A 27304-nucleotide genomic window follows, 5' to 3' on the forward strand; every position below is an offset into this window, starting at 1 on the left:
CTCTACCTCTAGTTCCATTCGCTGCTGACCGATGGCTGGCATCACTTTATTCCACACCTGTACTCACACAGGTGCCTCAGAGGAGCTCAAAGTTCGGCGTTTTGGGAACCTGTCCAACCAGGAGGGTACCTGACCATACTGAAAATGCCGATTTTGTCTTTGTCATCTCAAGTTGCTATAGAAAAAGAAAGGAAAAGAAGTTGATTTGACTACTGTTTGTAAACCTACCATGTACTGTCATTTTTCCCCTCGTACATTTAAGTTTCAAACAGGTCCCAGAGATCGCAAGGCAAGATTGTTAAGGCAGTATAAGAAACTCAGTATTTCATTCACACCTCCTGATCCCCTCAGAAGCACTTCTAAGGCATCAAAAGGGGCATGTGGCTTGTGCTTGCCTTTCCTGGAAAAGGCATTTGGTACAGTGTTAAAAACGGATGCTCAGTGACGGTCGGCAGCCGCTCAGCCCCGGGCAGCGGCCGCGCCATCCCAGAGGAAGAGGGAGGCGCAGCGGGGCTTCCCGGTGTGGGTTCCTCACCACCGCTCCTTCTGGTACACCTCTGCCTGAACCATGTCCCCGGGGTGCTCGGAGATGCAGGCCCCGTTGATCTCGTTGAGCTTGTTGTCTGGAAGATCCTCGGGTTTTGTGCAAAGTTTCAGCGCCCTGGAGATGAAGACGTCCAGGTCAAACTCGGGGTCGGTCTCACTGTTCACCTCGGCGGGTTCCTTGTGCAGATGGCGCGGAGAGGAGGGCAGGCTCCGCTCCTGGATCTCCGGCAGAGCGCTGGGACACTCCAGCCCCACCTGCGTGCTCTTCACCCACTGAGCAATCTCCAGGAAGAGGTTGGAGGGTTCCTCTTCCAGCGACAGCTCAGCTGCGGGCGCTATGGTGGCCCGTTTCCAGTGGGATAAATCTAGGATTAGCTTGGGCTCAGAGTAGTGGTGGGGCTTACTGTCCCTCCACAGCAATTTGTCCAAGTAGGAAGGCGACCCCACTTTGTAATCACACGATTTCCCACAATCGGCATCAAATACTCGGTCCATGGATGAGTGGGACAGCTCCAAGAACCTCTCTGAGCTGCTCTGTGAGTATTTCCGTGGGTCAACCTGTGCTTCCTCGGCGGTAGACTCAGAGCCCGCGCGGGGGTCCCGCTGGACCTCGTCCATGTCGTGGTGCTTGTCGTGTCTCCAGTCCAGGTCAGAGGAGAGGCTGATGTGGTACCTGCCAAAGACACGCTGCTGTCAGACACAGGGAGCACGGCTTTGCCGGGGGCAGCAGTGCCCAAACCAGCACACACACTGCTGCTGGCTTGGCCTGCTGCTGCTGCTCTGCTTCTAGCGTCTTACTGATAGCAGAGACAACCACCTTGTGTGTTAAAATATTGGGGTGAGTAGTTTACCAAGAGCCTGCGACGGGACCAGAAGCAGGAATAACAGCCCAACAACCAAACCCACTGGCCCCGTCCTTTAGATGTCCATGCATCCCCTCCCCGCCGCTCGGGAGTGAAACGTGATTAACAACATTAATAACCAATCTGTCCCCAGCCCACAGACGGGTACCACAGCGTGAGCTGGGGACAGAACAGTGAAAGAGATGAACTTAAACCCCACTGAGACTGGACATCACCACTTTACCCTGATATCCAGGACCAAGAGCATTCCTGAAGGGTCACCTTGCTGAGTGGTAACTTCTCGAGCCAGCTGAACTCCCTTACTCACAATTACCTGACAACACCCATTCCTAGCCACGGCCTGACATCTGATTTACTGGCTCCGAACTGAGCTGCCTTTAAAAGAAATGTTATCCCAGGGACTGGGGCTCTGTCACAACAGCAGATTGTTCTTCAGGTGTCCCACAGCACAGCCAAAATCATCTCTTGTCCGCAAACACTTGGCTGGTGCTGCAGAATCTACAGCCCTGTACCACATGTCCCCAGCTGGGAGGTAGGACAGCCTCAGCCTCAGCTGCTTGTGTCACACCAAGCAAGCTGACTGTGGAGAAGGTGGCAAGGCGACCTCCAGCAACTGATTTGCTGCTTTGGGGGCTGCAGCTGGCAGGGATGCTGGAACTGTGGGGATACACTGAAGACAGACATCCTGCTTCCAGCCTTCCTCTTCACCTGACTGACCTGGCTCCCCCCTGACACTTGTTCACTCAGGCAGAGAGACTGATGACAGTGAAGGCAAGGGGTTTTTTTAGGTAATTTTTTCAATGCTAGTGAAGTCTAGTGGATTAGGAAGGCACGGGGATTTAACTGCCATGCAGAGAGGAACAATGCTGCATACATCCTCAGCCAGCTCATCCCCCTCAGCTGGAAGGAGCTCTACAGAAAACTGAACCCAGTTAATTCTTAGCTGCTTCTTCTTTTGTTCTACCTGCCCCAGCTGTGGGACTGGCGCAGCAACTGGGGTAATCACCTAGGACGTGAGAGACCTCAGCTCAAGGCTGTGATCCATTCTAAACTTCCAGTACGCCTTTCAGCAACCCATTTAAATGTCAACACAATGCAGGATTTTTTACAAGGCGCCCAGATCCATGGCCTCGGGGGCTTACGCACCTTGAGAAGTGATGAATGTAACACTCCACATCAGGCCCTGTCCCCAAAAGGTACCAGAATGATAGTATTTTGTAACCTGTATTATAGGGACAGAGGGCAGATGGAAGGGCCACAGAGCCACTTAAACTCAACTGAAGACAACACGGGCTGTGAATAAAACCACGAGCAGAAAGGTGCTCAGCGACCAGGATGTGCAGGCTTGGCTTCCAGCCCCTGTGGAAATCCACAGTGAGCCTCTGGTCGGCTTCAGTGAGGCGCCAGCTTGGGCTGGAATTGCAACATGGTATAAAGAGGGAAAAGCAGGTGTTCCTCATGGGTCTGGAACACGTGTGATGGAACCCAGGCAACAGCACGTCAGAGGCTTACCAGTCCAGTTCTGCCTAAAGCATTTAAGCCAGTACCTGCTCTCCAGCCCAGCCCTGGTTCTGTACCTGTCCCAGTTGGACATCTGGCTCTGGTTAGCTTCCATCAGCAGGATATCATCAATCTCGTCCTCGATCCGGAACGGGTGCTGAGACACAGGCTCGTCCTCGGGGCAGGAGTACGGGCTCATGTAAGGGTGCTGCAGGCCCATCTCGGCCGTTAAACGATCCACGGGGTTAAATGTCAGTATTTTCTCCAGAAAATCAATAGCTGCGGAGCAGAGACAAACAAGCTCACTAATTCCTCACAGGCAGTAACAGCTTCCTTGCCACGACGGGTCTCGTGGAGCCCCCATGACAAATCCCCTCCAAGTAAGGAATGAGTTAAAGGTCATGCCCCAGGTGGACCTAAACCAGGCACGGTAGCCCCTGCTGCATCCCCTGTAGCCCTCACGGGAGCCGTGAGCTTGCACGAGAGCAATCCTGCAGCCCCCAGGTGTCACCTCTTCTAGCACAGCAGGGGAAGTGCGTTTCACACCCAGTGCTACGGCCCCCAGCAGGATGCTGAAATCTCACCCCAGAAAGACCTTTGGGTGGTGCTGGGATTTGACCCCACGCTCTCAGATCCATTCGTCAAGCACGCGGCATTTCAGACAACCGCTTTCACCTCTTGAGCCCAACTGAAGTGGACTAGATTTACTGCAATGTTTAAAAGCCTTCGGCGTGACCAGGGCTACGAAATTATTTTACCCATTAATATTTGAAGAACTCTGAGTGGCTAGAATTATTTCAGAAAGACTGTGGTGCATGAACTCTTCCTATGATGACAGGAAACTTAAGCGCAATTAAATCTAAACGCGGGGGGTTTGCTGTGATTGCTTTGATGACTCCTTTTGCCGAGGTTATGTGAAAAGGTAAAATCCTGTCACTGAAGCTGTTGCTTATCCCGTTGATTCTTTCCTGGGCAAGTCTCTTTGAGTTCAGGCAATAAAAATAAATATGTGCCTTTCCTCGGATACGGCTCCATTCCGCACCTTCGGAACATCACCACCGAAGGTGTAACTGCGTGACAGGGGCAGCGTCTGCAGGGACAGGAGCCCTCAGCAGGAGCACGGCCACACGTGCTGCCTCTGTGCTTAAACATTACCCAATTTCTGACTGTCTCCCGCGAGATCACCTCATCGCTCGGACTAATTAAGCAGGAAGGAATCAATAGCCTCACGAGGTCACTGACGGCGGGCACGGAGCGTGGCGGAACAACGCACGACAGGTTATGTATTACGATGTACTACGGGTCAGAGAGGCAGGAAAACGACAATGAATTATGCAAAGAGCAAGGGTGACCTTTCTTCCTGCAGTAATGGCAGGGAATAAATCTGTTCCTGCTTGCTGGAGGCTGACGCGGTCCCTGGGCACCCCAGGCTGATGGATATCGTGTCGCCAGGACCACAGGACGTCTTATAGGGAAGAGTTACACCAGCACACGTCAGCTGAGCCTGGTCTTGACATCTTCCCAAAGGCAGGCGGCCAGGTCCAGTCTGACCCTCAGAAGGAGCTCAGGAGAGCACCTGGTCAGTGTTCCTGCCTGTAACAGCCACCTCATGGGGTCTGGGTGCTTGTGAGGGAAAAGCCTGTGTCCTGCGGTACTACACAATTGTGCCCATGGCAGAGGCACGGCGGGAAAACAAACGGGGCTTGAGGAGAACCTCTGGGCCGAACCCTCGCTCGCAGCTCGAGGAGAGGCGTGGGAAGCCAGGGATGTGCCTTCAAGGTGCCTTGGAAGAGTATTTCACCCCTAGAGCTACCTGGGAGCAAGCTACAGCATCGAGAGTGCTGTCCTGTGGCAGGACAGCGAGCTGGGCCCGGGGACAGGTGGCAGCAGTGGGGACGTGGGAGCCACAGCTGGGACCACCCGCTGCGGCCCCCCGGGACCTGAACCCCCTTCTGCAGCGCTGGTGCCCTTGGCCCTGCAGGACAGCTCCTGTGACACTCCAAGGAAAGCTCTGAAGACACAGCAGCCGGGAGGAGCCCCGGGAGGACGCTGCCGAGCCAGTGGCCACCACGGTACCTTCGCTGTCCACCTCGGGCAGCAGCTTGCGCAGCGGCTTCCGCACTTCCCACGTGCTGTTGATGAACATGGGCATCACCTTCAGCAGCTCCTCTTTGTCCTCCTGGTGGATAACGGGGATTGTCTCCAGAATCAGCTGCATCTGCTCCAGCTCGTGGCCCCCTGGATGGGAAGAAGACAGGCAGTGAGATGAGGCACAGAAGTTGAATTGGGGCGGCTGCGGGGTATTACCAGCTCCAGGAGTGCCCGAGCTCCATCTCTAAAGGAATGCAGGTGTCCAAGCTCTGCGTTCTCCCAACGGGAAAGGCGTTTTCTGACCGGCTCCCACCGGCTGCTGGGCACCAGGGCATGGCTCTGCTGGTGACAATCCCCACAACTCCTGTGTGCCATTACACGCTTTTAATCCTTTCCTTTCAGGACCTATTTATTCCCGCATCCCCAAAGCCCCGCTCGGGACTGGCTGCCCGTCAGCGAGAGGAGGGGAGCAGCGGCGCCCGTGGAGCGGAGCGCCTCGTCAGTGAGCGCTAACCCCGTCCTTCAGCACTCCACTGGCTGTGACCAAGAGCTCGGGGCTGGTGCCCAGCCTCCGGCCAGCGCACGGGCAGCCTGGCAGGAACGCGAGTCGCGCCGCTGATCTCTGTGGGCCAGCAGGGCCGGTCAGCAATACTCTGTCATTAGGGGCAGGACTCGCCACTGAGGCAGGGAGCGGCCCGGGGCAGGCAAAACAACGGGGATTTTCGGGCTACCAAGTGCCTGCTGTCCCAGCCACGGATTTCAGGTTGCTTCAATGGCAAGCAGTGCCCGTCTGACCCACAATAACAAGAGACAACCTCATTTACTGAGGTTGCACTTCTGATCAATCAGCAGGGAGCGCAGGGAGGCCAACCCACAGGAGACCACTTGCCCTGAGGCAACCCCGTTCCTGTGGAGGTCCCTGGCATCTTACAGGGGCTGCCCTCCACAGCCCAGAGCTCCCTGTGGGTCGGCAGGAGTTTTCCAGACTCACACCCACGGAGCTGACCCCCAACACAACCCCCTGGGACAAGGGTGGGTCCCATCATCGATGCTGGGAAACCGTCTCCTCCCATCCTGGGCTCGCCACTCTAGCAGATTTTGGTTCCATTCAGTCATGGCCACTTTCAGCCCACACGGCAGAGCTCAGTGACATGGCAGTGAACTCACACAACCCCAGACAGCGCTGACATGAGCCCAGCTGGTCACCACTGCCACACACGTCCACTCAGATCAGTGCCCTGGGAGAAGATAAAGCAATAGCAAAAGCAAAAAAGACCAAGGGAGGGATGCCCTTCCCATATCAATCGCGGGCAAATTAATTCACTTCCCTGCAGAAGAACTAATTTTAGGTCATTTAGAGATTCACAGCGTGACTCTGGGGGAAACTAAAGATCTCTGTTAGGGAACGAACACCTTGTTAGTCAGGCTAATTCCCAAGCTGTGATCAAAATTACAGGGTGACAAAAGCCACAAAGGCTTTGTGGCTTTTCCCTCCGTGCAGCCCCAGCCACTGCTCCCTGAAGACACCTGGCAGCCAAAAGACACCATTTTTAGCCACACAAAGAAGCTGCTAATGCAATGCTGGAAGCCTTGAATTATGGCTCTCAAGAAACCGGATTCTATTCTATTATCCCCTATTTATGTAGTTCCCAGGGACCTTTTTCTGGAAGTATTAGCTGCTGGAAAGGAAAACATGAACCACAGACAGGATAAATGCAGCAAGCTGTTGTTACTCAAGGACAGAACGAGGAGCTCTGCATCTTGTCTTGGACAAGAGAACCTTCTCCAGGCTTGCAGCCAAGTCCCAGTGAAGCACCCAAGCACTGGGAGCAAGCCCTGAACCCACGAGAAAAACCACCTCCTAGCTCTTGGTCACAGGCACAGCCCCACCGGTGAACCCCGTGGAGATCTGCGAGGACAAATCTTTCCTCCTTTTTACTCCTTTCTTCCCATTCACTCCTGCTGCCACTGACACTGCTTTTGGTGGAAGAGACACTGCAGAGAGCTGTAGCTGCTCAGCTACGGACACTCTTCCCTGTTTTCTGTGCTGCCAGTGCTGGGGAGCTCTCCAAGGGCCTGCAGACCCGATTGGAGCTGCTGAAGATGGGCTGCACTCCTGTCAGCCCTGGGACAGCCAGGTTTGCTGTGTCCTCCCAGGGCTCTGCCAAACCCAAACTGCTCCTACCACCGCAGCATCCAGGGAAGGGGCCTCTGGGAGGGGCTGGGGTCCCTTTCTGCTGGACATGCAAAAATTCGTGTGGGAGAATGGAAGCTGAGTGACATCTGCTCCTAATAACCAATCGCCTTAATTTACCTGCGTTGCTTAAGCACCCCATAGACTGCCGAGTTAATTATATTGATTTATGCTAAGCACTCGATTTAAATTGCGCCGCTGACGCACGCTCAGGGAACCATTTATCCAGGGCAAGGCACTCACTGCAGGTTTGCAGCTTTCTCTGAACCACACTGCTGCTGGTGACCCAGGGCTCTCTGAAACTCTCATCCTGCAGGGACAGAGGCTGCAGCTGGCTGGGGGTAAACCCCTTCTCCCAGCAAAGAGGAGAGGAGCGACAGCAAAGGTGAATCCATGTTGCTGTGCAGGTGTTTGCGAGTTTTAGCTGCTCTGAGGGGCTGGGCTTTATTCTCCTCCTCTCTGGACAGCAGCAGATGAAAGGCACCACGGGCATCCCTCCTGCTGCCAGGCTCCTGCACTGGCTCCGCTTGGAACACGGGGCAGGGGGCAGAAGCTCCCATGACAATGATGTAATTTCAAAGCAACCAACACAGAGTCGATATTCTGAGCCTGGTTTTGATCCCCACCCACTAACCAAGCACCCTGCCAGCACCTGGGGAGCTGTTAAGTGATTTCACTGGGCTGGAAGGCAGACAAGAAGCGATGCTCACACAGGTGCCTGGCTGAGCCCAGCCCTCAGTGTGCCAAATCCCACCTGCTGTGGGCTCTCAGGAACCAGCCTGGGGAGGTTCCGGGATGGCTGCTCCGGGGCGTCTCCCCCAGGCTGCAGGACAGGACTGATCTCACCTGCAGCCACGTGGAACACCAGCATGGGAGTGTTGGCCTGGTCTCCAGATGCTCTTAACGAGCTTCACTGGAGCCATCAACATTTTTAAGGCAAGGTCAATCTCCTCTGAGGCAGACAGCACAGACCAGACAGACGAATCCCATCCCGGGGCTACTTTTGCCTCTGCCTTACCACAAAATGAACTTAAAGGACCACCCAGGATACCTCAGTGGTGTCAGCCAACATTACTTACACCCACAAAAAGCAAAGCAAAACCCCAGGCTGGGGCTGAGAGAGGGGCCAAGCCCAGTTTGAAAAGCCAGGAATGCCTGGGTGCTGTTCTGGGATGGCTGGTGGAGGACCTCGACACGCAACTCTTGTTTTGCTGTTTGAGGCGAGGGGTAAGTACAGGAGGACAGAGATTGCAGAGGCTCCCAGCAGGACCAAACAATGCCCTGCAGGGACAAGGGGCACCTGGGGATGTCCCCGCTCCTGGAACACATCCTAAGGAAACATCAGGAGCAGACAGGTTAAATGCATGATTTTCAAAGCTGAAATCCCTGGACTTGAAAGTTTTGGTGAAACTGAGGACAAAAAGAAGGAAAGAATGGGGAGGCAGTTTCAGTGATCTCTTCAGAATGATACTGCCTGCTTACTTCTAAGCTTTCACAAAAGAAATATGGAAGCTGCAAGCAGGAGTGGGGAGGGAGCAGCAGAGCAGCTGGAACCAAGTCTGTGGAGCTCTGCGGTGCTGAAATATCTGTGAAGGAAACGTCCTCCTCCATTATTAATGGGTCTGATTATTTATTTACACAGCTCTGTGAACAGCTGCTCACAAAACGCGTTAAACCTCGTCATTCAGAGCACCCACAGGCGACGGAGACACAGCCGAGCAGGAGCTCAGCCGCAGACCTCGGGCAGGAAGGGGAACAGCTCCTTCAACAGGCAGAGAGCAGCTGCCTCGTCCCTGAAAGAACGGCTCTGTGTCCCAGCTCGGGGAGCACAGCTCTGCTCCTGACACAGCGTTTTTGGGACTCTATTAAATACATATTTGCTTCTCAGGAACATCAGAGCTGAGCTTCAAACGCTGCATTGGTAACCATGTACTCCTTGCTGTGCTTTTGTTGTCTTCTTTTCTTGCTCTTCACCTTTATTGCTGCAATTTGTGCCTGCAGGCAAACCCTAAAAATGGGTGGTGGCATTCAAATGTCTTCCCTCAGACAAAAGAAATAGCTTGAAGACACCCATCATGATTCAAATCCACGGCACAGAGTACAAACCTCCTGGAACATGGCATCATTATCTCCTGTCCTTACACTCCACCCTGTGATTGATTCTAGCATCCTTCCTCCCAACAAAAGGCTCTTATTTCCTGTTGGAAACATGGAAACCGAAAAGGGTTTTGTTGTTCCGTCAAGATTTGTTCCCTGAGGTTCTTCTTTTGTCAGCAGACCGTCCCTGCCCGGCAAGGCTTGGTAGGGGTGCACAGCCTCGGACACCCACGGGTGCCATCACACCCAGGCCACCACGTGTCCTTCCCAGGCAAGCACAGGAGGGCTGAGTGAAAACTATTTTCCACTCCTGATGGGAGTTTGCACCAACCGAGGTCTGACAGCAGAGGCTGCACAAGTGAAGTCTGTTCTGGAAGCAGCTCTGGTGTCTCACAGGATCTCTGTAGCACTGCTACAAAGCTGGCAGGGAGAGCGGAATTCCCTCTGCTGTGCTGGAAAGCCTCGGAACTGGGCAGCAAGGAGGGAGGGAGGGGAAAAAAGGAACCAACAGGAGACAGAAACCTACCGGCGAAGAGCATCCTTCCGGTCAGCATCTCAGCCAGGATGCAGCCTGCTGCCCACATGTCGATGGCTTTGGTGTAGTTGTTGGGCGAGAGCAGGAGCCGGGGGGAGCGGTACCACTTCGTCACCAAGCCCTCAGACAGGTAACCCTGAAAGGGCAGAGAGAGGGGGGTCAGGAGGGAGAGCGTGCAGCAGAGCTCCTCCACCCGTCCCTGGTCACTCCTCACTGCGGCCCCACGGCCGGCCCCTGCAGGAAACCCTGCCCCCCACGCCTGGGCAGCCCCCATGGCGGGCTGGGGCTGCCTGCCCTGCAGGGACCTGACAAACACCAGTGCGGGCAGAGGCACCCCAGTGCTCCTCGAGGCAAAGCACCCACTCGCTGTTTGTCACCATGGCACTGCAGCATCTTCTGCAAGGGACAGATGGCTTCAGTAGCACGGATTGGCACATTACACCCGCCTGAGCCATTCCAGGTCGCCTCTGGAGGACTTGGATGTACCCCACAAATCCCAATCCCCCCTCATCCGAGACAGTGTCCAGAAGAACAAAAGGGAGGATCACCAGTGCAGGTGGAAGGAAAGCCTGTATGGGGAACAGAACTTCCAAGGGCTCTCAGCCAGGACTCCTGAAAACAAGATGCCGTGGGATAAGTGGGAAAGCCCTTCTGGGCAGTACCTGGCTGGCCCAGAGACGGGAAACCCTGTTTATTCTGCACTGAGCCTGAGCCTTGCCTAATAAATCACCTCCCCTCCTTGCCACCCGCAGCTGGGCTCTGGCATGGCTGCCAGCAGCTGGCTGGAGAGGGGCAGCTCCTCATCCTCAGTCCTGCTCTGCTCACATCGAGGACGGTCATTTTGGGTGCTTGACCTGGTTCTACACGAGAAGCTCTGGGCAGCATCCACGGGACAAAGGCCATCGTCTCTGGACATCGCCTCCTGTTCCTGAGCTCACCCGGGAGATTCACCCCCAGTGCCAAGCGCTCAGCAGCTCTGGCTGGAACCAAGGCTGTGTCCCAGCCTGCAAATAACCCTGGCACGGCAAGGGATGGCCCAGCACCCCTCAGTGCCACGCAGGGGCTGGGCATGGGTGGTTATCCCACAGGGATGACACTGGAATATTCATAAGCGGCCTTTTCTACATTAAATATAACACATTAGCAGAAGGAGGTGGATTGCAGTGCAGCAGGAGAGGCAAAACAAAATTAAATTATAAAGCTGAATTGCATTTAAATGCCATGAAGCATTTGGAGAATGTCAAAATGCAAAGACAGCATGAACACAGTCCACATGAAAGCTGAGTTAAAAACTCCATCCCTACTGATTTAGTTCCACAGACTGCAGCAGAACTGGAGCTGTGCTACACAGCGCTTCCCGGGATGCTGTAGGATGCATCTCTCCACCTAAACACGAGAGCAGTGCACCACCACAAACACCACAAGGCTGATCACGCTCCTCTTCCCCCAGTGCAGCTTTCTGCGCCAACTCCCAAATGTGCGAGTCATCAAGCTTTTAATCATAAAGGGCTTGCTTTTAAAAGAATGTTTTAATTTTGGCCTTCTCATGATAAGTTGTAATGGAGACTGATTAGCTGAGAAATTTCATTTAATGCTGTTACATTTTTTGCTAATGCTGCTCAATCAGAACCAGCACAAAAGCCCCCAGGCATTATCGGATCAAACCACCACTTCTCAGCCACTGCAATTATTCCCAACAATGGAGATGCTGGTGTTTATTGGAGAATCCCACAGAAATGAACTCTGAGAGTAGTAATCCAGGGCAATTCTCAGCTGGAGCAATTTCTTCCCTCTCCCAGGAAAGGAATGCCACCCTCCTTATGGATTTAACACCGTTCCTATGTTTCTCCTTGCTGACAGCAAGACGGATGTGAGTCCTCCAAGGGGTGTGTGCGCCACGCAAAACGCATGAGCAATACACTGCAAACATCTGAAAGTCACAACAAGCCAAGCATTTCCCTCCCCAGGCACGTCTCATGTCCTGGGGAAAACTCCCTGTCAAAACTCACCAAGCGGACACATCTTCAACCTCTCTGCTGCCGTGCGCGGCTCTGGTGGTAATTAATTAGCAGCACTTCTGCTGCCCATCTCCCCGTGCCTGACTGTTACCTCCCTGCTTCCATCTGCCGGAAAACCTCGGAGCCCCCAGCACCACGGCCAGGAGGGAGCCACAGAGAGCAGGAACCTGCAGCTGCTCTCCATCCCATCACTGCTTCCCAGGGCATTCCACAGCTGGGCTCCGCGTTATCCCTCCCCTTTCTTCAGGGGGACAATACAGGGAAGGACTGATGGGCGGTTTGGAAATCAAGACTTTTCCGACCTGGCTCGAGGTCCTCTAGTGGGCAGCACGGCATTCCAGTCCCTGACACATCCCCGACACCTTCCCACGGCTGAAAACAGGGGCTAGATCCCTACCTCTAGCAAATACCTGAGCTCCTGTCCTGCCACCCGGAGACAGAAACTGCAGTCCCGTGGGATGGCACGTTCTGGGGAGAAACAGCTTTGGGATCCGGGATGACGGAGCCACTGCCACAGCCCCGGGATGAGGACCCACCCACAGCTGTGGTGCCAGGGTGGGGAGCCCCAGCACCCCTGGCCACCACCTCAGCAAGGCAGGGCTCCAGCACAAGGACTGCACCACTTACCCAGACCCAACCAGACAGAAAGAGCGGAAGCGTATTAATTAGTGCCAACTAACATGGAACATCCGTGTGACAATGTTCTGTGGATTCAGCACAGCCCCTTCTGCACTGGAGGACCACCAGAATCTCTTTAAAAAACAACGGAGTTAGTTGAAAAACAGCTTCAAGTCTAAGCCCTTCCATACTACTTCTGTTTTTCTCCCTTGCAAATTTCAAAATGCTACTTTTCAAAAAAAGTATCCTTTTCCTGCTTCTCCTCCTCCCGTGTGTACGGCAACAGCTCAGGCGATCTACAGAGGTGATGAATTCACTACAGGTAGGACAAGCATCAAGTCGTACCAAGCAGCACAGCAAGGCAACTGGAAAGCGAAGAAAAAGGAATGTTTTTTCTCATCTCTACACAGCACGTATCTTGTGTTTTGCTCGCAATACCAGAAGGAGAAGCAATTTGGGGCAGGTGCTGCTGCATCCTGGTGTCACCCTGGTGACAGCACGCTGAACCTGCATCCCATGGGAACCTGGCACAGCATGGCAGCACATGGGGAGCACCAGACCTGCTGCTGCTCCAGACAACCACCATCCAAGCCCGGAGCTCGTCCTCGGGGCTGGAGGGATCATGGGGACATGGGAATTCAGGATCCCACCTACTGCAGCCCCCCACGCCACAGCCCAAGGCTTCCCCCAGGAGTGTTTCACAGCAGAACCCTTCTTTCTGCCGTGAAAAAGCCGCAGAGGTGCAGAGCAGGGGCTCACACGCTGGAAATCCGTCAGGATCCAAGCACAGCCTGTGTATCCACGCCCCCATCCACAGCCACCATTGGGACTTCTGCTGCTTCACCCGTGGGAGCCGGATCAGCTCCTGCTGCAGATGGGGGGCTCAAAATAGCAACAAGCCCAAGCTTTTGGAATAATCCCGGAGCAGCAGCAAGCTTCTGCCTCCTCACAGCAGGGTTTTTAACCTTGTTTGTTGGAAATGCAGGCAGGGCAGTTCTGGGAGGGGCCGTGGACGATGCCGGGCTGGCAGGAACGTGGCTCCACAGGAGGACAACGGCACGGCTGTCGCGCAGGGCTCCAGCAACGTGACGCGCTCTCGTTTTGGGATGACAGGGCGCGTTTATTTCAGGAGCACAGACCATGACGTGCCTCTCTGGAGGGCAGAGCCGGAGAACAGACGCGTCGGGGTCACAGCAGGGAGGCTCAGCACCGGCTGCACGGGCCATGGGCTGCTGCCCAAGGGCTGGACGTGCTGGGTGGTCCCCTCCAGAGGAGCACAGAGCAACGCCCCACACCCTCACCTCCTCTGAACACCTCCTCGCCACAACCCATCCGGGAATTTTGTTACTTACTGGATGGACTGGAAGCGATTATGTTTGCACTGAACAGCAAGTACAAAGCTAAAGGAGGACTTCAAAGCTTTGAAGACGGTCTGCAAAGTGTTCGCCACAGGAACTCCCCCTCGAAGGGCCGATACACCTCCGTGGCGCGGAATTTCTGCCAGTTAGTTGTGTAAGGAATGCTGCCAACAGGCAAAGGGAGAGCAGGTCCCCTGGGAACCCATCAGCAGATGTCCCCAGGTGCTCTGGAGCACCAGGCAGAGCCCCCAGAAGAGACAATCTTGTGCAGCCCAGGGAGGGTAAGGAAGGTTCTGTTCAAGGCCTGGTCACCCGAGGGAAGGCAATCGCAAGTCTCTGTGTCCCCACCAGCGGGAATCTCCCGTCCTTCCCAGACAGGACCACCCCACGCTCTGCCCAGCGCTGCGGCACGCGACACGCCACACAGGATGCACAGCCAGGGACGGGTCTGCCCTCCAGAACATTCATTATTTTAAAGTCTAGACATCTGCTGGTTGGTGTTTATGCCAGTTTTTAATGCTGGACTTTGCTGTCTCCCTGCTCTGCCACAAGCTGAGGGTGCTCAGGGCAGGACAGCACCCCGCCTTTACACCCTCTTCCCTCCCAAACCTGGCGCAGACGGATCTGGACTCTCATTTGGAGCCAAGGGTGTTTATTAGGGCACGAGAGTGGGGATGGATGGATGGATGGATGGACGGATGGACTGATGGACAGATGGATGGGCAGCATCCATCTGAGGCCCAGGGAGCCTCCAGGCAGTCACTGGACCATGGGGGCTGCGGACAGAGGGGCCATGGCAGAGCATTCCAGCGGGGAATCCTGCAATCACCACGGGGATGAAGGGTTATGGAGCAGGAAGAGCTCAGCTTTGCCTGTCCTGCATGAGGACAGGAATCTCCTGGAGGCTGGGAATGCTCTTCTCCTCACCTCCAACCGGCCTTTGCTCACCATTTGGGCACCAAGGTGTGAAGTGTTCAAACCACAGGCAGCAGCGGCCGAGGAGAAAGGCGATAATGTGGAGATGTTCTGGAGGGATAAACGCCCAGGGATGACGAGCAGTGAGATGGAAAAGAAAGGAGCCTGCACAGCTGGATGGTGAGAGCTTTGGGGAAGAGATGGGATGAGAGAGAGACGTGGATGCACAGGATCATCTCCCGAGGGGCCTCTCCTGCTGCACCTGGCACTCTGTGCCCTAGAGATGTCTGTAAGTGCTTGAGCTTAGAAACTCATGTATCTGAGACAGGGCTAAAATTTGTCAGGTCTGAGCAGCCAGTGAAGGTGCAGACCGAGCTCTGGATGTGACTTTGGCAGCTGGAAATTAATTTTGTTTGCTGTGGAGAAGTTTCAAAGAGATGTCCCTGTGCTGCTCTTACCACATGGAGAAAGGTATTTGAGCAGCAACAACAGCCGAGTGCTGCAGGAAACAGCCAAAGCCGCTCTGCTTCGACTGGGGGAGGCCGGCTCCTCACTGTGCTTCAGGGCATTTCTCAGAGCCAGGCAGCTCTCCCTTTCCCATCCCATCATCCCAGTTCAGCATATGCCAGAGCCGAGTAGCTCTCCCCTTCCCATCCCATCATCCCAGTTCAGCACATCCCAGAGCCAGGCAGCTCTCCTCTTCCCACCCCATCATCCCAGTTCAGCATATCCCAGAGCCAGGCAGCTCTCCCCTTCCCATCCCATCATCCCAGTTCAGCATATCCCAGAGCCAGGCAGCTCTCCTCTTCCCATCCCATCATCCCAGTTCAGCATCTCCCAGAGCTGGGAGCTCTCCCCTTCCCACCCCATCATCCCAGTTCAGAGTCTCCCAGAGCTGGGAGCTCTCCCCTTCCCACCCTGTTATCCCAGTTCAGCGTCTCCCAGAGCTGGGAGCTCTCCCCCTCCCACCCCGTTATCCCAGCTCAGTGTCTCCCAGAGCTGGGAAGCTCTCCCCTTCCCACCCTGCTATCCTAATTCAACGTTTGCCTGCTGAAAGTCACACAAACGAGACACCTTGCCAGGCAAGGGCTATTATTTAGGTGGTGTGTGTGTTCTAAGCTGTGTTTACAATTGTGCTCACAATCTAGCATGGTTCCTACCTGCCATTTTAACACTCAGCAGGATGGTCTGGGCTTTGAGAAGCATCAGGTCAGACGCGATGTGACCTTTGGGACCGGTAACACCACACAACCTGCAATCTTTTGTGTCAGCAGAGCCCAGCCATTAGCGTAAGCATATTGCAGATACAAAACATGCCAACAGAAGAAAAACGCACATGCTTCGGATGAGCCTCAGAGGCTCGCAGGAAACCACTGCGATAGAGGTGCAGCTCCGCACTGCCCTCAGAGGGTTGGGTCTGCGGGGTCTTTGGGCAATGAATCATGCAGGATTTCATCTGCTCTTGGGCTGGCAGCACCACGGGCTGGGCTGTGAGGATCCCTACTCTGCCCGGGTGGCCCTGGGGTGGAGGCCCAGCAGCCTCAGACGGGCGATGCTCCGCTGCTCTCCCTCCTGCTGCTGCCTCCTGCCCGAGCACGGCCACGGAGCTCGGAAATCCGTGCGAGCCTTGGAGGAGAGCGGGGCTTGGGCGCGAAGTACGGGAAGGAATTGATTTCTCTGAGTCACCTTAGACCTCAGAGGCAGGACTGACCCACACCCCACCCGAGCCCTCCTGTTGTCCCTCTGCCCCTGCAGGGCCCGGCACCCAGCTCTGGCAAACACAGTCCTGCCCACTGCCAGGAGTCACCAATAACTGGCATTTTCTGCTATTTTCAGCTCTGCTCGGGAGCAGTATCCAGCTTTCTCTGCACACTTGGATGGGTTTTTTTGCACTGATGCTCCAGCCTCCCACCCCGTGAGGAATTGGAGGATGCTCATGCAATGGCATCTGGCAGAGTTAAACACCAACACGAAGCTGCAGCCCTTGACAGCTCCTTCCACTGCACTGGCCATTACTGAGGCTACAGAGAATTACTCAGAAATAACAATAACTCTGCAGCAGACACGAACAGGTAACTCCTACCCTGATCCCACAGTCCTTGACAACACGATGTTCCCTAAATCAGAGACTTTCTGCATTCACGTAGCCTGCCTTGTTTGCAGGGGTTTTCTCTGGGAATTACCTGACTTCAAACAAACAAACCATCCATCTGAAAAGCCAGGAGCCTCCTCCTGAGTGGGGCCATAAATAAGGAGTCAGGAAGGGAACACAGGGAGGGCAGGCAGAGTGACAGCGACCCTGTGCCCTGCTCCCTGATGTCCCCTGCAACCGTACTCCTTTTCCCCAGGCTCTATTTCTCCCCGCAGCCCCGACTCGCATCCAGAACAGATCTGCTCGGGATCATGAAATTGTCTTTTTGCCGTCCTCTGCTGCCTGCCCTTCCATGCCTCCCTTCAGGGAGCAAGGGGCAGGAACCCACTGGTAAACGCAAAGCGCGTTTAAGCCTCGGCACAGGCACAACAACAGATCCATGGGGGACCCCAACCTCACCGCGGACACACCCAGCTCAGGAGAACAGATTTCATCTCATCTCACAACACCAAACAGTAGCTCTAACCAGGGGCCAGCTGCAGACCATGCAGTGACTGCTTTCTCCCAGAACACGTGGACCCACGGGCTGACGGAGCCTCCGCCACGTTCCTCCAGTGCTCAAGAGCTCCCGCCTGGAAGGCAACCGGCATTATACATCTGCAGCTCTGTTCAAGATCCATTAGCATCAGGACTGCGTGTCACAGAGTCTTCTCAGCCATTATCCCGGCCTCCCATGCTGCCTGCCCGCTGTCAACACAGCAGGCTGCCCCGGTCACTCACATTATTGCTGCTTTATGATACACTAAGTACCAAGCGGCCAAGAATTTCACTTGTTATTTGGATCTTGACCTCAGATGAAAAGACTTGACTGAGTCTCAAAGACCCACCCCTCTCCCCCTATGTTAAATGAATGTAATTCAAACAAAACTGGGTTTTTAAGAAGCCGGCTGGCACCGAAGTGAGGACAAAGCCTGGCAGAGCAGGTGTGGACATGCCAGGTCCCCTCTCCACGTGCTGCTTGTGCTTTGTAACAGCAGCGGAGCGAGGAACACAGAGCTCAGTCATTTGAGTACAGCAAGCAAACACACGCCTCCCCACAGCCCACTGCTGAGACAGAATGAAACACCTGACCATGTATAATACACACCATGTAAGGCAGTGAAAGGCAGCTGAAGGGCCCTCAAACCCTTCCTGTGCTCTCTCTGCAGCTTTGCAGCACTGCAGAGCCCCAGGACTCTGGCAGAGCTCAGTGCGTGGGCTATGCCCAGAAAACACGGAAGGCCAGGCTGGACAGGGCTCTGAGCAACCCCATCTAGGGGAAGGTGTCCCTAGGTGTCCCTGCTTGGTGCTGGGGGGTTGGACTGAATGAGCTTTAAAGGTCCCTGCCCACCCAAACTACGATTCCATGAATGGAACGGAATAGCCTGGGGCAGAGCGGTCACCAGCAGCGGTCACCCCAGCGGGGGCTCAAGGTCCAGTTCCCCCAAGAAGATCCAGCGTGGCCCAACCACATCGCCGTACAAATGTTCGACGCCTCCCTGTGCCGGCCAGCCCGGCACTGCCTACCTTGTGCGAGTAGTGCTGGTCCACGATCCTGGCCAGGCCGAAGTCGCCGATCTTCAGCACCAGGTCCTCCGTGCTGATGAAGATGTTGGCCGGCTTGAGGTCGCGGTGCAGGACGTTGGCCGAGTGGATGTACTTGAGCCCGCGCAGCAGCTGGTACATGAAGAGCTTGGCGTGCTCCTCGGCCAGCTTGCCCTGCTCCAGCAGCCGCGCCAGGTCCGTCTCCATGTACTCCTGCACGATGTACACCATGTTGAACTTGAAGAAGTCCCCGCGGAGGTTGGCGCCCTTGGGGCCCAGCACCTCGTAGACCTTGACGATGTTCTCGTGGTCAAGGCGGCGGATGATCTTGATCTCGCGGAAGGCGTGCTTCATGCTGCGCGCGTCGCCCAGCGTCAGCTTCTTCACGGCCACCTTGCGGCAGTTGCGGCTGTCCAGGGCTGACAGCACCAGCCCGTTGGCCCCGAAGCCCAGCGGGCGGAAGTTCACGAAGCGACAGCCCAGGTCGTAGCCGTACATGCTGGCGATGCAGTCGCACTTCTCCGCCATCGCGCGCGCCGGCTCTTGCTGCTGCTTCTCCTCCGTCACTCGAAAAGCCAGGAGAGTCCCAGGGCCTCCAGGTCAAAAACGTAGGTGGAAGTCAAGCCCCTCATTATTACTGACAGATGCCTGGGGAGGGCTCTCGCTCTGAACCCATCACTTCAAGACGACACGGGGTGAAAATCAATCTGAGGACATACACACACACACACACACACACACAAAGAAATAAATTGTTCTGAGAAATCAAGAGACTTTCCAAGCAGCGCAGAGAAACACAGCCAGCCCAGAGATCTCGAGCAAAGCAGAAAGGTCCTTTTCCTCGAGACTAAAAAATCAGCACTGCTACATTTCTTGGCCCCTGCCTCGCTTCCCTTCGCCGGTACCCTGGAGGCAATGCCGAAGCGCGGGGCCGGTGGCACAGCCCCGTGTCCCTGGTGTCTCAGCGCTGGGGCAGCCAGCTGGCCCTGCCGCGGGGCAGAGCCCAGAGCAGCCCCATGGCTCTGCACTGCCCCAAACCCTCCCTGCCCATAAATCCTGACAGTGTTTTCCCCACCAGCGAGGCGCACCCAGGCACCGGCTGGGCTTGCCAGCGGTCAGCAGAGCTTCGCCCTTCCCGATGCTCCTTTTTTGGCACGGGCAGGCCCCATCCTCCCCACCAGCACACATAGAGCCCAACAGCAGCAGGTGTTTTGCAGGCCAAAACTCAGTTTTCCGGCTGCCTTCAGCGCAGAGAGTTTCCACGTCTGCAGTTCCTTCCCACCGTGTGCCTTTCCCTGGCGGATCCGAGTGCTGTCTGATGGTTACAGCGTCCCGGGGAGCTCCCCGCGCTGCACAGCCCCGTCACCCCAGCAGGTCCAGCCTCACTCCTGGAAGAGAAGAGAGGGATCCATTAGATACCCGTGCTCTGCCCACGTAACAGCTCGCTGACAATGAACCGTGAGCAAAACCGCGACCTTTCGGAGGACCATTAGTTATCCCCTCCCAATGCACACAGCATTACCAGCATTTTTCAGCTGCCTAATTTCCCCTTTTCCATTTGTAAGACACAGAGAACTGTAACTCTTCCTTTCCCCTTTGCTGCCTTTTTTTTTTTTTTTAATTTGCTTGAGAACGTTATGGAGCGATTTGCAAAGGCTGAACAGCGTGTCGCGTCCGCGACTGCCCACGTGAACCATGTGGCAAAAATACCACAGAACGAGGGTACAAACCCGAAACAAGGGTAAAAACACTCCCTGCCGAGCAGCTGAGAGGGCCTAGGAGCTTTTCAGCTTGGTAACAACCAAAATTGCTCAGGCCAACGAGGCGATTTTTGCAGAAAAAGGCCATTTTTTTTCCAAACTGTCTGTGAGGATGTGACACCCCCTGAACTCAGGGTCCCACAGCAAATGTTGGCAGCAGCCCGGGGATGCCATCCCTGCTCCTGTCTGAAATTAGAGCAGGTAAATATACATAAATATACTTATATATGAAGGATATAAGATTTGTTTTCTCACCTGCTACGGCATTAAGAAGCCGTAACTGGTTAATGCAGACCCAACACGAGCCGAGGCACCTCTGGAGCATGACTCCGTAGCCCAGAGCCTCTCTGCCTTTTGGCTGTGCCAATGCACTCCCCTGAGCAGTGCAGGAGTCTCTCTTCAAGGTGCAGTGGCGTTTAAAGGAAAGACAAGCACCAGAGGAACCCGCTGGCACCACGGCAGACCCCCGGCAGACCCCCAGCCCCTGATGGCAGAGGCACAACGGGCAAATACCAACATCTGTTGGGGGTGAGGGTGTGGATTCAGCCAGAGGATCCCAGTGTTTGGGAGATATTCCTGACAAAATGTCATTTTCCGATGGCAGGTGCCCACGCAGGGGTGGCCAGGGGCTGTTTCAGCTGGGAAAACACAGTCCAAGATCCCCAAAGCACTGCAAGTTTTCCACGGTGTTTTTTACCTGCAAATACTTCACTTGGAAACAGAATGGAACAAAAGGCCTGGAGCACGAGGAAACAGCTGGGCTTTTTTCTTCCAGATGATCGGCTCAAGGTTTCCAACCCACCACGTCTCCCTACAGCTGTTTATGGATCTCAGCGGAGCAAGGACACCTCTCCCGCTCCCAATCACCCCCTGACGCCTCATCTTGCACCCCATCCTCGCCCTTGTGCCGACCAATGCCCCGTGCCACCCCCTGAGGGTCCTTCCGAGCCCAGGGGGACCTGCAGGGACCACCCAGCAGCACAGGGGCCGTGACCTTGCACAGGGAGGTCCCAGGTCAGCAGCTGGTCCCAGCGCTGCTCAGAGGAGGAAAATAAAACAGAATAAAATAGAATAACCGTGGATCTGCTCCCGTTCTGTTCTTCGTGCCAGAATGATGCCTCTGTCCCAGCCCTCAACAACCAGCGCTGCTCCATTAACCTGGTCCGGTGCTCTGCGCTCCCCAAGCCCCTCTGGTGGGACCTTCATGCCCCCCGGCAGAAGTTACCAGGAATGACGAAATACCAGGGAAAATATTAAATGCTGAGCAATCACCCACTGCCGAAGGTGGATGAGAAACACAACGCTCCGGGGCAGCAGGGAGCAGCGATTTGAAGAGGGAGCTGGTTCACAGTTAAAATGTAGACATACGGAGCATCTGACGGCAGGAGGATGTAGGCAGGGCAGGGATACCCTCTGAGGAGCATCTGCCAGCAGCTACCGAGCCGTTTGGCAAGCACTGCCTGCTCCTCCAGTCGGGAAGCAAAAATAATTACAGCCTCTTTTCAATCCAGCAATTATCTAATGCTGGCTTCTGCACGCAAGGACTGAACAGAGAAAGCTGCTCGTGCCATCGGGAAAGCAGGGCAGGCACGGCCAGAGAGGTGCCTCGGTCCACAGTGAAACCAGGGGGACAAAACCAGATGGGAACAAGGGGAGAAGGGGAAAAGGGAGGGAAATAAATCCTGAGGCTCTGCAAGGAAAGAGCACCCCGTGCAGGAAGGTCCCCGAGCGGGGTAACCCAGCTGCGAGACTGTGGAAAGGGAGCACGTGTTGCTCAAACCTCCGGGAGCTGCTGGGGGCTCCGAGCACCACAGGAAGGCTCAAGGGCAGCCTGGGACCTGCTGAGCAACCAGGGGGCCGCAGCAGGACTGGGGCTTTCCCACTTGTGGGGGATCACCTGAGCTTCCTAAGCCTGAGCTGGAGACCTCAGTCTCTGCACAGGTCTCCTGGATGTCTGACAAGAAAAAAAAAAAACAAACAAAAAAACCCTCCCAAAATTTCCTACTGGCAAAGGGAACTCTGTGAAGCAGGGTTTGGGTCAACATGCTTCCACATGGTGCCATGCTGGCTTTGAGACCGGTCTCTGTACCTCCCCCCAGCCCCCCACCCAGCAGCACCACGATGCCCAGCCCTCTGGCACTCTGGTCTCATGGGGGTGTCCCTGCCCACGGCAAGGGGTGGAGCTGGACGGTCCTTAAGGTCCCTGCAACCCAAACCCTCCCGTGATTCCATGAGCCAAATTCCAGGGGACTGCTGAGCCCAGGTAGGGGTGGGTGGGATCCAGCGCAAGATCCCACGCCAAGTGTCTTGGCTTACTCTAGACGCAATGGAAAGAAACCAAGCTTTGCCTCGTCAGCCTAATTATTAATAATTAGTAGAGCTCCAGAAGCACTGAAAGGGAAAATGCAGCTCATGAGGGGAAAAAAGGGGAAGGAAGAGCCCTATTTTTTCTCAGAAGCAAGGCAATGGTCTGTGTGGTGCTCCTGGCGCTGTCTCACTGCCCAGCTGAGCGATGGCCCTGCTGCAGCTGCTGCAATTAGAGGGGCTGAGGCAGAACCACCCTAAAAGGACGGCCCTGGAGCCCAGCACGTCACGCCCCTGTCCTGACTCCCGTGGCTGCCTCTCTCTCACTGAACATCCAGGGAAAAGCTGCTGGCAAAGACAGGGAGATGTTCCACGGCCAAGGGACCAGCAGACAACAGGGTCCCACAGGAGTGGGGGAGAGGCAGGTCACGGGGGGATTCTGCCCCTCTGCCCCGCTCAGGGGAGACCCCACCTGCAGAGCTGCCCCAGCCCTGGGGAACAACAGCACAAGGACCTGGAGCTGCTGCAGCCAGTCCAGAGGAGGCCACCGAGATGCTCCAGGGCTGGAGCCCCTCTGCTCTGCAGCCAGCCTGGGACAGCTGGGGGTGTTCAGCTGCACAAGAGAAGGCTCCAGGGAGAGCTCAGAGCCCCTGGCAGGGCCTGAAGGGGCTCCAGGAGAGCTGCAGAGGGACTGGGGACAAGGCATGGAGGGACAGGAGCCAGGGAATGGCTTCCCAGTGCCAGAGGGCAGGGCTGGATGGGATATTGGGAAGGAACTGCTGTCTGGGAGGGTGGGCAGGCCCTGGCCCAGGGTGCCCAGAGCAGCTGTGGCTGCCCCTGGATCCCTGGCAGTGTCCAAGGCCAGGGTGGACAGGGCTTGGAGCAACCTGGGATAGTGGAAGGTGTCCCTGCCCGTGGCAGGGGTGGAATGAGATGCCCCTAAACTCCCTTCCCACCCAAACCATTCTGTGACTCAGTGACTGACACTCTTACCTCTGCTTCCTCCACCTGTGACAACAGCAGACCCAGCGGACCAGGCTGACCAGCCTTCCAGGTAATTTTTCCTGCCTTCTCCATTCTCCAAACCGCACCTCTCTCCTGACAGTCCACCAGCAGCCCCAAGGAGCCCCACGCAGTGTGCCCACAGCCGCAGTTCTGCTCTGGGGTCCGGGCGCTGCTGCGGGGGAACAACCCCGGCTGCTCCAGTGTGCTGCTGCTGCCACGGGCTGCAGGGAACCGAGGGGAGTGCCTGGGTGCCAGCCTGGCATCATCGGTCCCAGCTTCTCCCCTCTCCGTGGCTCTCCACGGCTGTTGTAATGAACAAGTGCTATTTCAGCGGCGCCCATAAACGCAGCAGCGACGGCACGCGGCTGCGAAGGATGGAAAACGCGGTCAGCTTTTACAGACCTACAGACCAGAGCCCCAGCGGCTGCTCAGGATGATGAGGCCAGGATCTGACACCCACTTAAGGAGCCAAATTCAGTGGGAGCTCCAGAAAAAGCGGCAGCAGAACACAGCCAGCAGGTCCTGCAGCGGGCAGGGCGCCAGGGTAGCAGAATTTGTGTGCAGGGAAAATCCACCTGACTTGTTTATTTTGGTGGAGGCACCCCAGCCTGCCGCTTGTGTGCTCGACAGAGGGCTTTGCTGGGTGCTGGAAGCCCGGAAAACAAACGGACACCAGCTTTAAGGGATCTGAGTGCTAACTTTATTGCCTTCCCCTCTGCCACTTGCTATCCTGGTTCAGAGAGGTAGGGAAGTTTTGGGTCCTTCCAGAAGGCACCCACCGATGGCTCTCCTGCGGTGCAGACCATGAATCCCCTCAAGTTAATAAATGTGTGTCAAAGCCATCACTCAGACCTGCACCAGGGCCTGAGCGAAGGGTCAGGAGCCCCCGTGGTGCCACCAGCCTGCCCTGCAGCCACCCAGGAACAGATGGACACGGGGAGGTGACCAGAAGAGGACGTGGGTGCTTATACAGAGACTTAAGCCACCAAATTCCAAAAAACCCACTCTGCATTGAGGAATAGTGCAGGAAATGTAGAGATATTCCCTCCTGACGAACACTGACTGTATTTTACAGCCTCAATTTACCTCTCACTCGCTTTTTCACCAGGGGCAGCTGCAGCAGCTGCCTCTGCGCAGACACAGAGATCTTATAATTGGTACCCCTAGTGCCACGAAACACAAAGATGAGGGAAGAATTGAGAACTTTCCTTTCATTCTCCCGTTCTCTCTCTCTCCCACACTCCTCTGCGCAAGGGAATTGTTTGCCCTGGTGATGCTGCTGGGATTTGCACTGACCTTTCTGCTCCCCGCGCTCCTCTGAAGGCTCAAGGGGGCTCTGGGTGCCCTCACAGGGGCTCAGGGTGCCCTCACGGGACCTCTCTGCTGCCATATCCCAGCGAGATCCCAGCACGTCCCAGCACGAGCCCCAGGGTGACGCCTCAGTGAGCTGTTCCCTGTCACCAAGCCCGCTCCGAGGGGCAGTGACCTCTCTAGCTGGATGAATTCACTAAAGCTCAGGAGTCTGAGCAGGATGTCTGTCACTAACAGCGCACCACGGGTGCTAATTAGAGCGGGGTAACAGCTTGCACTCCTTCTACGGGGCCGGACCCCACAGGCCACTGCACCTCGTATTGGGCAGCTCTGGCAGGAGCACGACGAGATTCACTTCTTCCTTGCTTCTCTTCACCCCAGCATTGCTCTCCCCACAGCAGAAGCCTCTCAGACACCCTTTATCCCTGTCCCACTGCCCCCGCGGCACCTTCAGACTCGCTAAAGACCCGCCTGTCTTCAGGAAATCTCTCCAGGCTTCAGCCACAGAGCCGGAGTTACCGAAGCAGCAGGAAACAAGGGACAAGGCTCCTGTTGCTCTCTGCTCCCACGCCAGCGACTGCTCCGAGGCCGAAATTTAATAACCCCTGCCCATCAATAAACACGGCTCCTGGCGCTCAGCTCTGCAGAGCATCCCACAGAGAGCCCTGGGGACGCGGCTGCTCGGAGATGAGTGCGGGTGGAGGCACAGCTCTGCTCCCCTCCTGGCAAGCAGCCTCCTCCCTCCCTGCTGCAGCTCAGGCCACGCACCACAGGGCCTGGTTCCCTGCTCTGCACCCTCCTGCCTCGCCCAGGAGCTCCAGGTGTCTGTCACGGGGCCGGGGGCTCCCGTCCCACCCCTCTGTGACCCTCACACCCCAGCACGGACGGGCTGTGCTCGGCCCTGGCAGCAGCGGTACATGGGGACACCTGATGTGGCATGGGAGATGCCAGGGAAACAGGGAAATCACGGGGCAGGAACCCACCCCAACAGAACCAGCCCGACCTCAGCAGAAGCCGCTCACAGAATCACAAACAGGTCGGAAAAGGCCTCTAAGATCACCGAGCCCAAACGTTAACCTAGCAGCACCATGCCGCGGCCCCAAATGCCACATCCGGGGGCCTTTGGAACACCTCCAGGCTCCCCAAACCTGCTGAACACAGCCAGAAAACTGCTCCTCTCTGAAGGGCGCTGGAGAACAAGGGATGCTCCTGTGCTGTGTGTCCTCTGCCTGGGGCCTCCACCGGGGACACCCCACCCTGGTAGCCCCGAGACCCTCCCCAGCCCTGCACTCGCCAGCAAGGCTGGGACCCGCCTGGGGAAGCTCCCGCTGATCCCCACCGGCACAGCGACCCCCGGGGCAGAACCAGCCCCTCTCACGCCAGAGCTGGTTACAGCAAGGAGACACAGACTGCCACTCAAAGCAGTGACACTCCAGGCTTGTGACCATCGATTTCATCCCCCCAGCCTCGCCAGAGCTGCAGCTGCAAGGCACACCAGGTGCCTGCTTTCCCCAAAGCCTGTTTTCCTGGGCTGTCTCCCCTCCCCTGACCACCCGGCTGTGCCAAACAACAGCCATGCAACCCGCTCGGGGGCAGATCATGTTCCTGTGCCTCTGAAAATACTTCTTACCGAGATGTCTTTGATGCCAGGAGCCGGGCAGAAACTCATCAACACGATGAGCAGATGTGCCACCAGCTAAAAGCCAGAAGGCATCAAGCAGCACTGCCACAGGAGGAGGGCAAAATCTTGCATGAGCCTGTGGGAGAAGCCGGAGGGGAAAGGCAAACCAAAGAGAAACAGCAGAAAATGACCCCAAAGCCCTGCCGTGACCAGCAGTAAAACACAGAGTTTTCCCATGCACTCAAAACAAGCAGAGCAGCATCACCCAGCACTGCAAAGCCACCTCCAGTGCCCAAATCTCACTCGGGAAAACAGGAATTCTCCTCCTTAACAGCTAGGGCAATTGTGGGCAGGCCAAATTACACCCAGAAAAAAAAAAAATAAAAGGAGAAAGAAAAATCAGACAACGCTCATTAGTTCACAGAAAGAACAGAAAACAAAGGAGAACTTGCTGACACTCACGGGGGCTTTAGGCAGTGTGGGAAAGCCACCCATCTGTCCCTGAGCAGGCAGCTGGCCCTGGTCAGTCAGCCGTGGAGGGGCTGCGAGTGGCCAAGCAGAGCCCAGACGTGGGGACAGGCCTCGTTTCCCAGAGGGACCCAGCACGTGAAACTGCTCTGGGCTGGGCTGTCTGCAGCCAGACAGCGACCAGACAGTGCCTGAACAAACACGGCCGAGCCCGTCTGCCCAGGGCCAGCAGCGCCGCCCCACAGCCTCCCGCCGTCCCCTGGCACGGCACCGCGCTGGGAGAGCACAGCTCCGTCCTGGGGGCACCCACCCGTGCCACGCACCCACCACAGCTGGGCAGCCCAGCAGCCTGCTGCACCTGTAGCTCAGTCCCACTGCCTGGTCAGCCCCAGTCCCTCTCTCTGGTCAGCCCCAGTCCCTCTCC

General features: G+C 56.0%; 1 protein-coding gene across 4 annotated transcripts; it reads right to left on the minus strand.

Moving 5' to 3' along the window:
- MAPK4 (mitogen-activated protein kinase 4) lies at positions 1–27225 on the minus strand. Of its 4 annotated transcripts, none has more exons than XM_042028162.1 (7): positions 26422–27225; positions 18394–19799; positions 9818–9962; positions 4986–5147; positions 2987–3188; positions 536–1219; positions 1–175 (listed from the first exon to the last, which is right to left on the minus strand). In XM_042028162.1, the coding sequence occupies exons 2-7, from the start codon at positions 18937–18939 to the stop codon at positions 163–165; spliced, it is 1752 nt and encodes a 583-aa protein (XP_041884096.1). In that variant the 5' UTR covers positions 18940–19799; positions 26422–27225; the 3' UTR covers positions 1–162. The 4 variants fall into 4 exon arrangements, with proteins under 4 accessions (XP_041884096.1, XP_041884098.1, XP_041884099.1 ...); XM_042028164.1 differs by lacking the exon at positions 26422–27225 and having other exon boundaries at positions 18394–19118; positions 19694–20846; XM_042028165.1 differs by lacking the exon at positions 26422–27225 and having other exon boundaries at positions 18394–19118; positions 19500–20846.
- Between the last annotated feature and the right edge of the window lie 79 nt (positions 27226–27304).

This window comes from Corvus kubaryi, unplaced genomic scaffold (assembly GCF_017639235.1).
Source record: "Corvus kubaryi isolate FWS band 111438036 unplaced genomic scaffold, C.kubaryi_AGA036_p1.0 37308, whole genome shotgun sequence".
In the NCBI taxonomy this organism is placed as follows: Eukaryota; Metazoa; Chordata; class Aves; order Passeriformes; family Corvidae; genus Corvus; species Corvus kubaryi.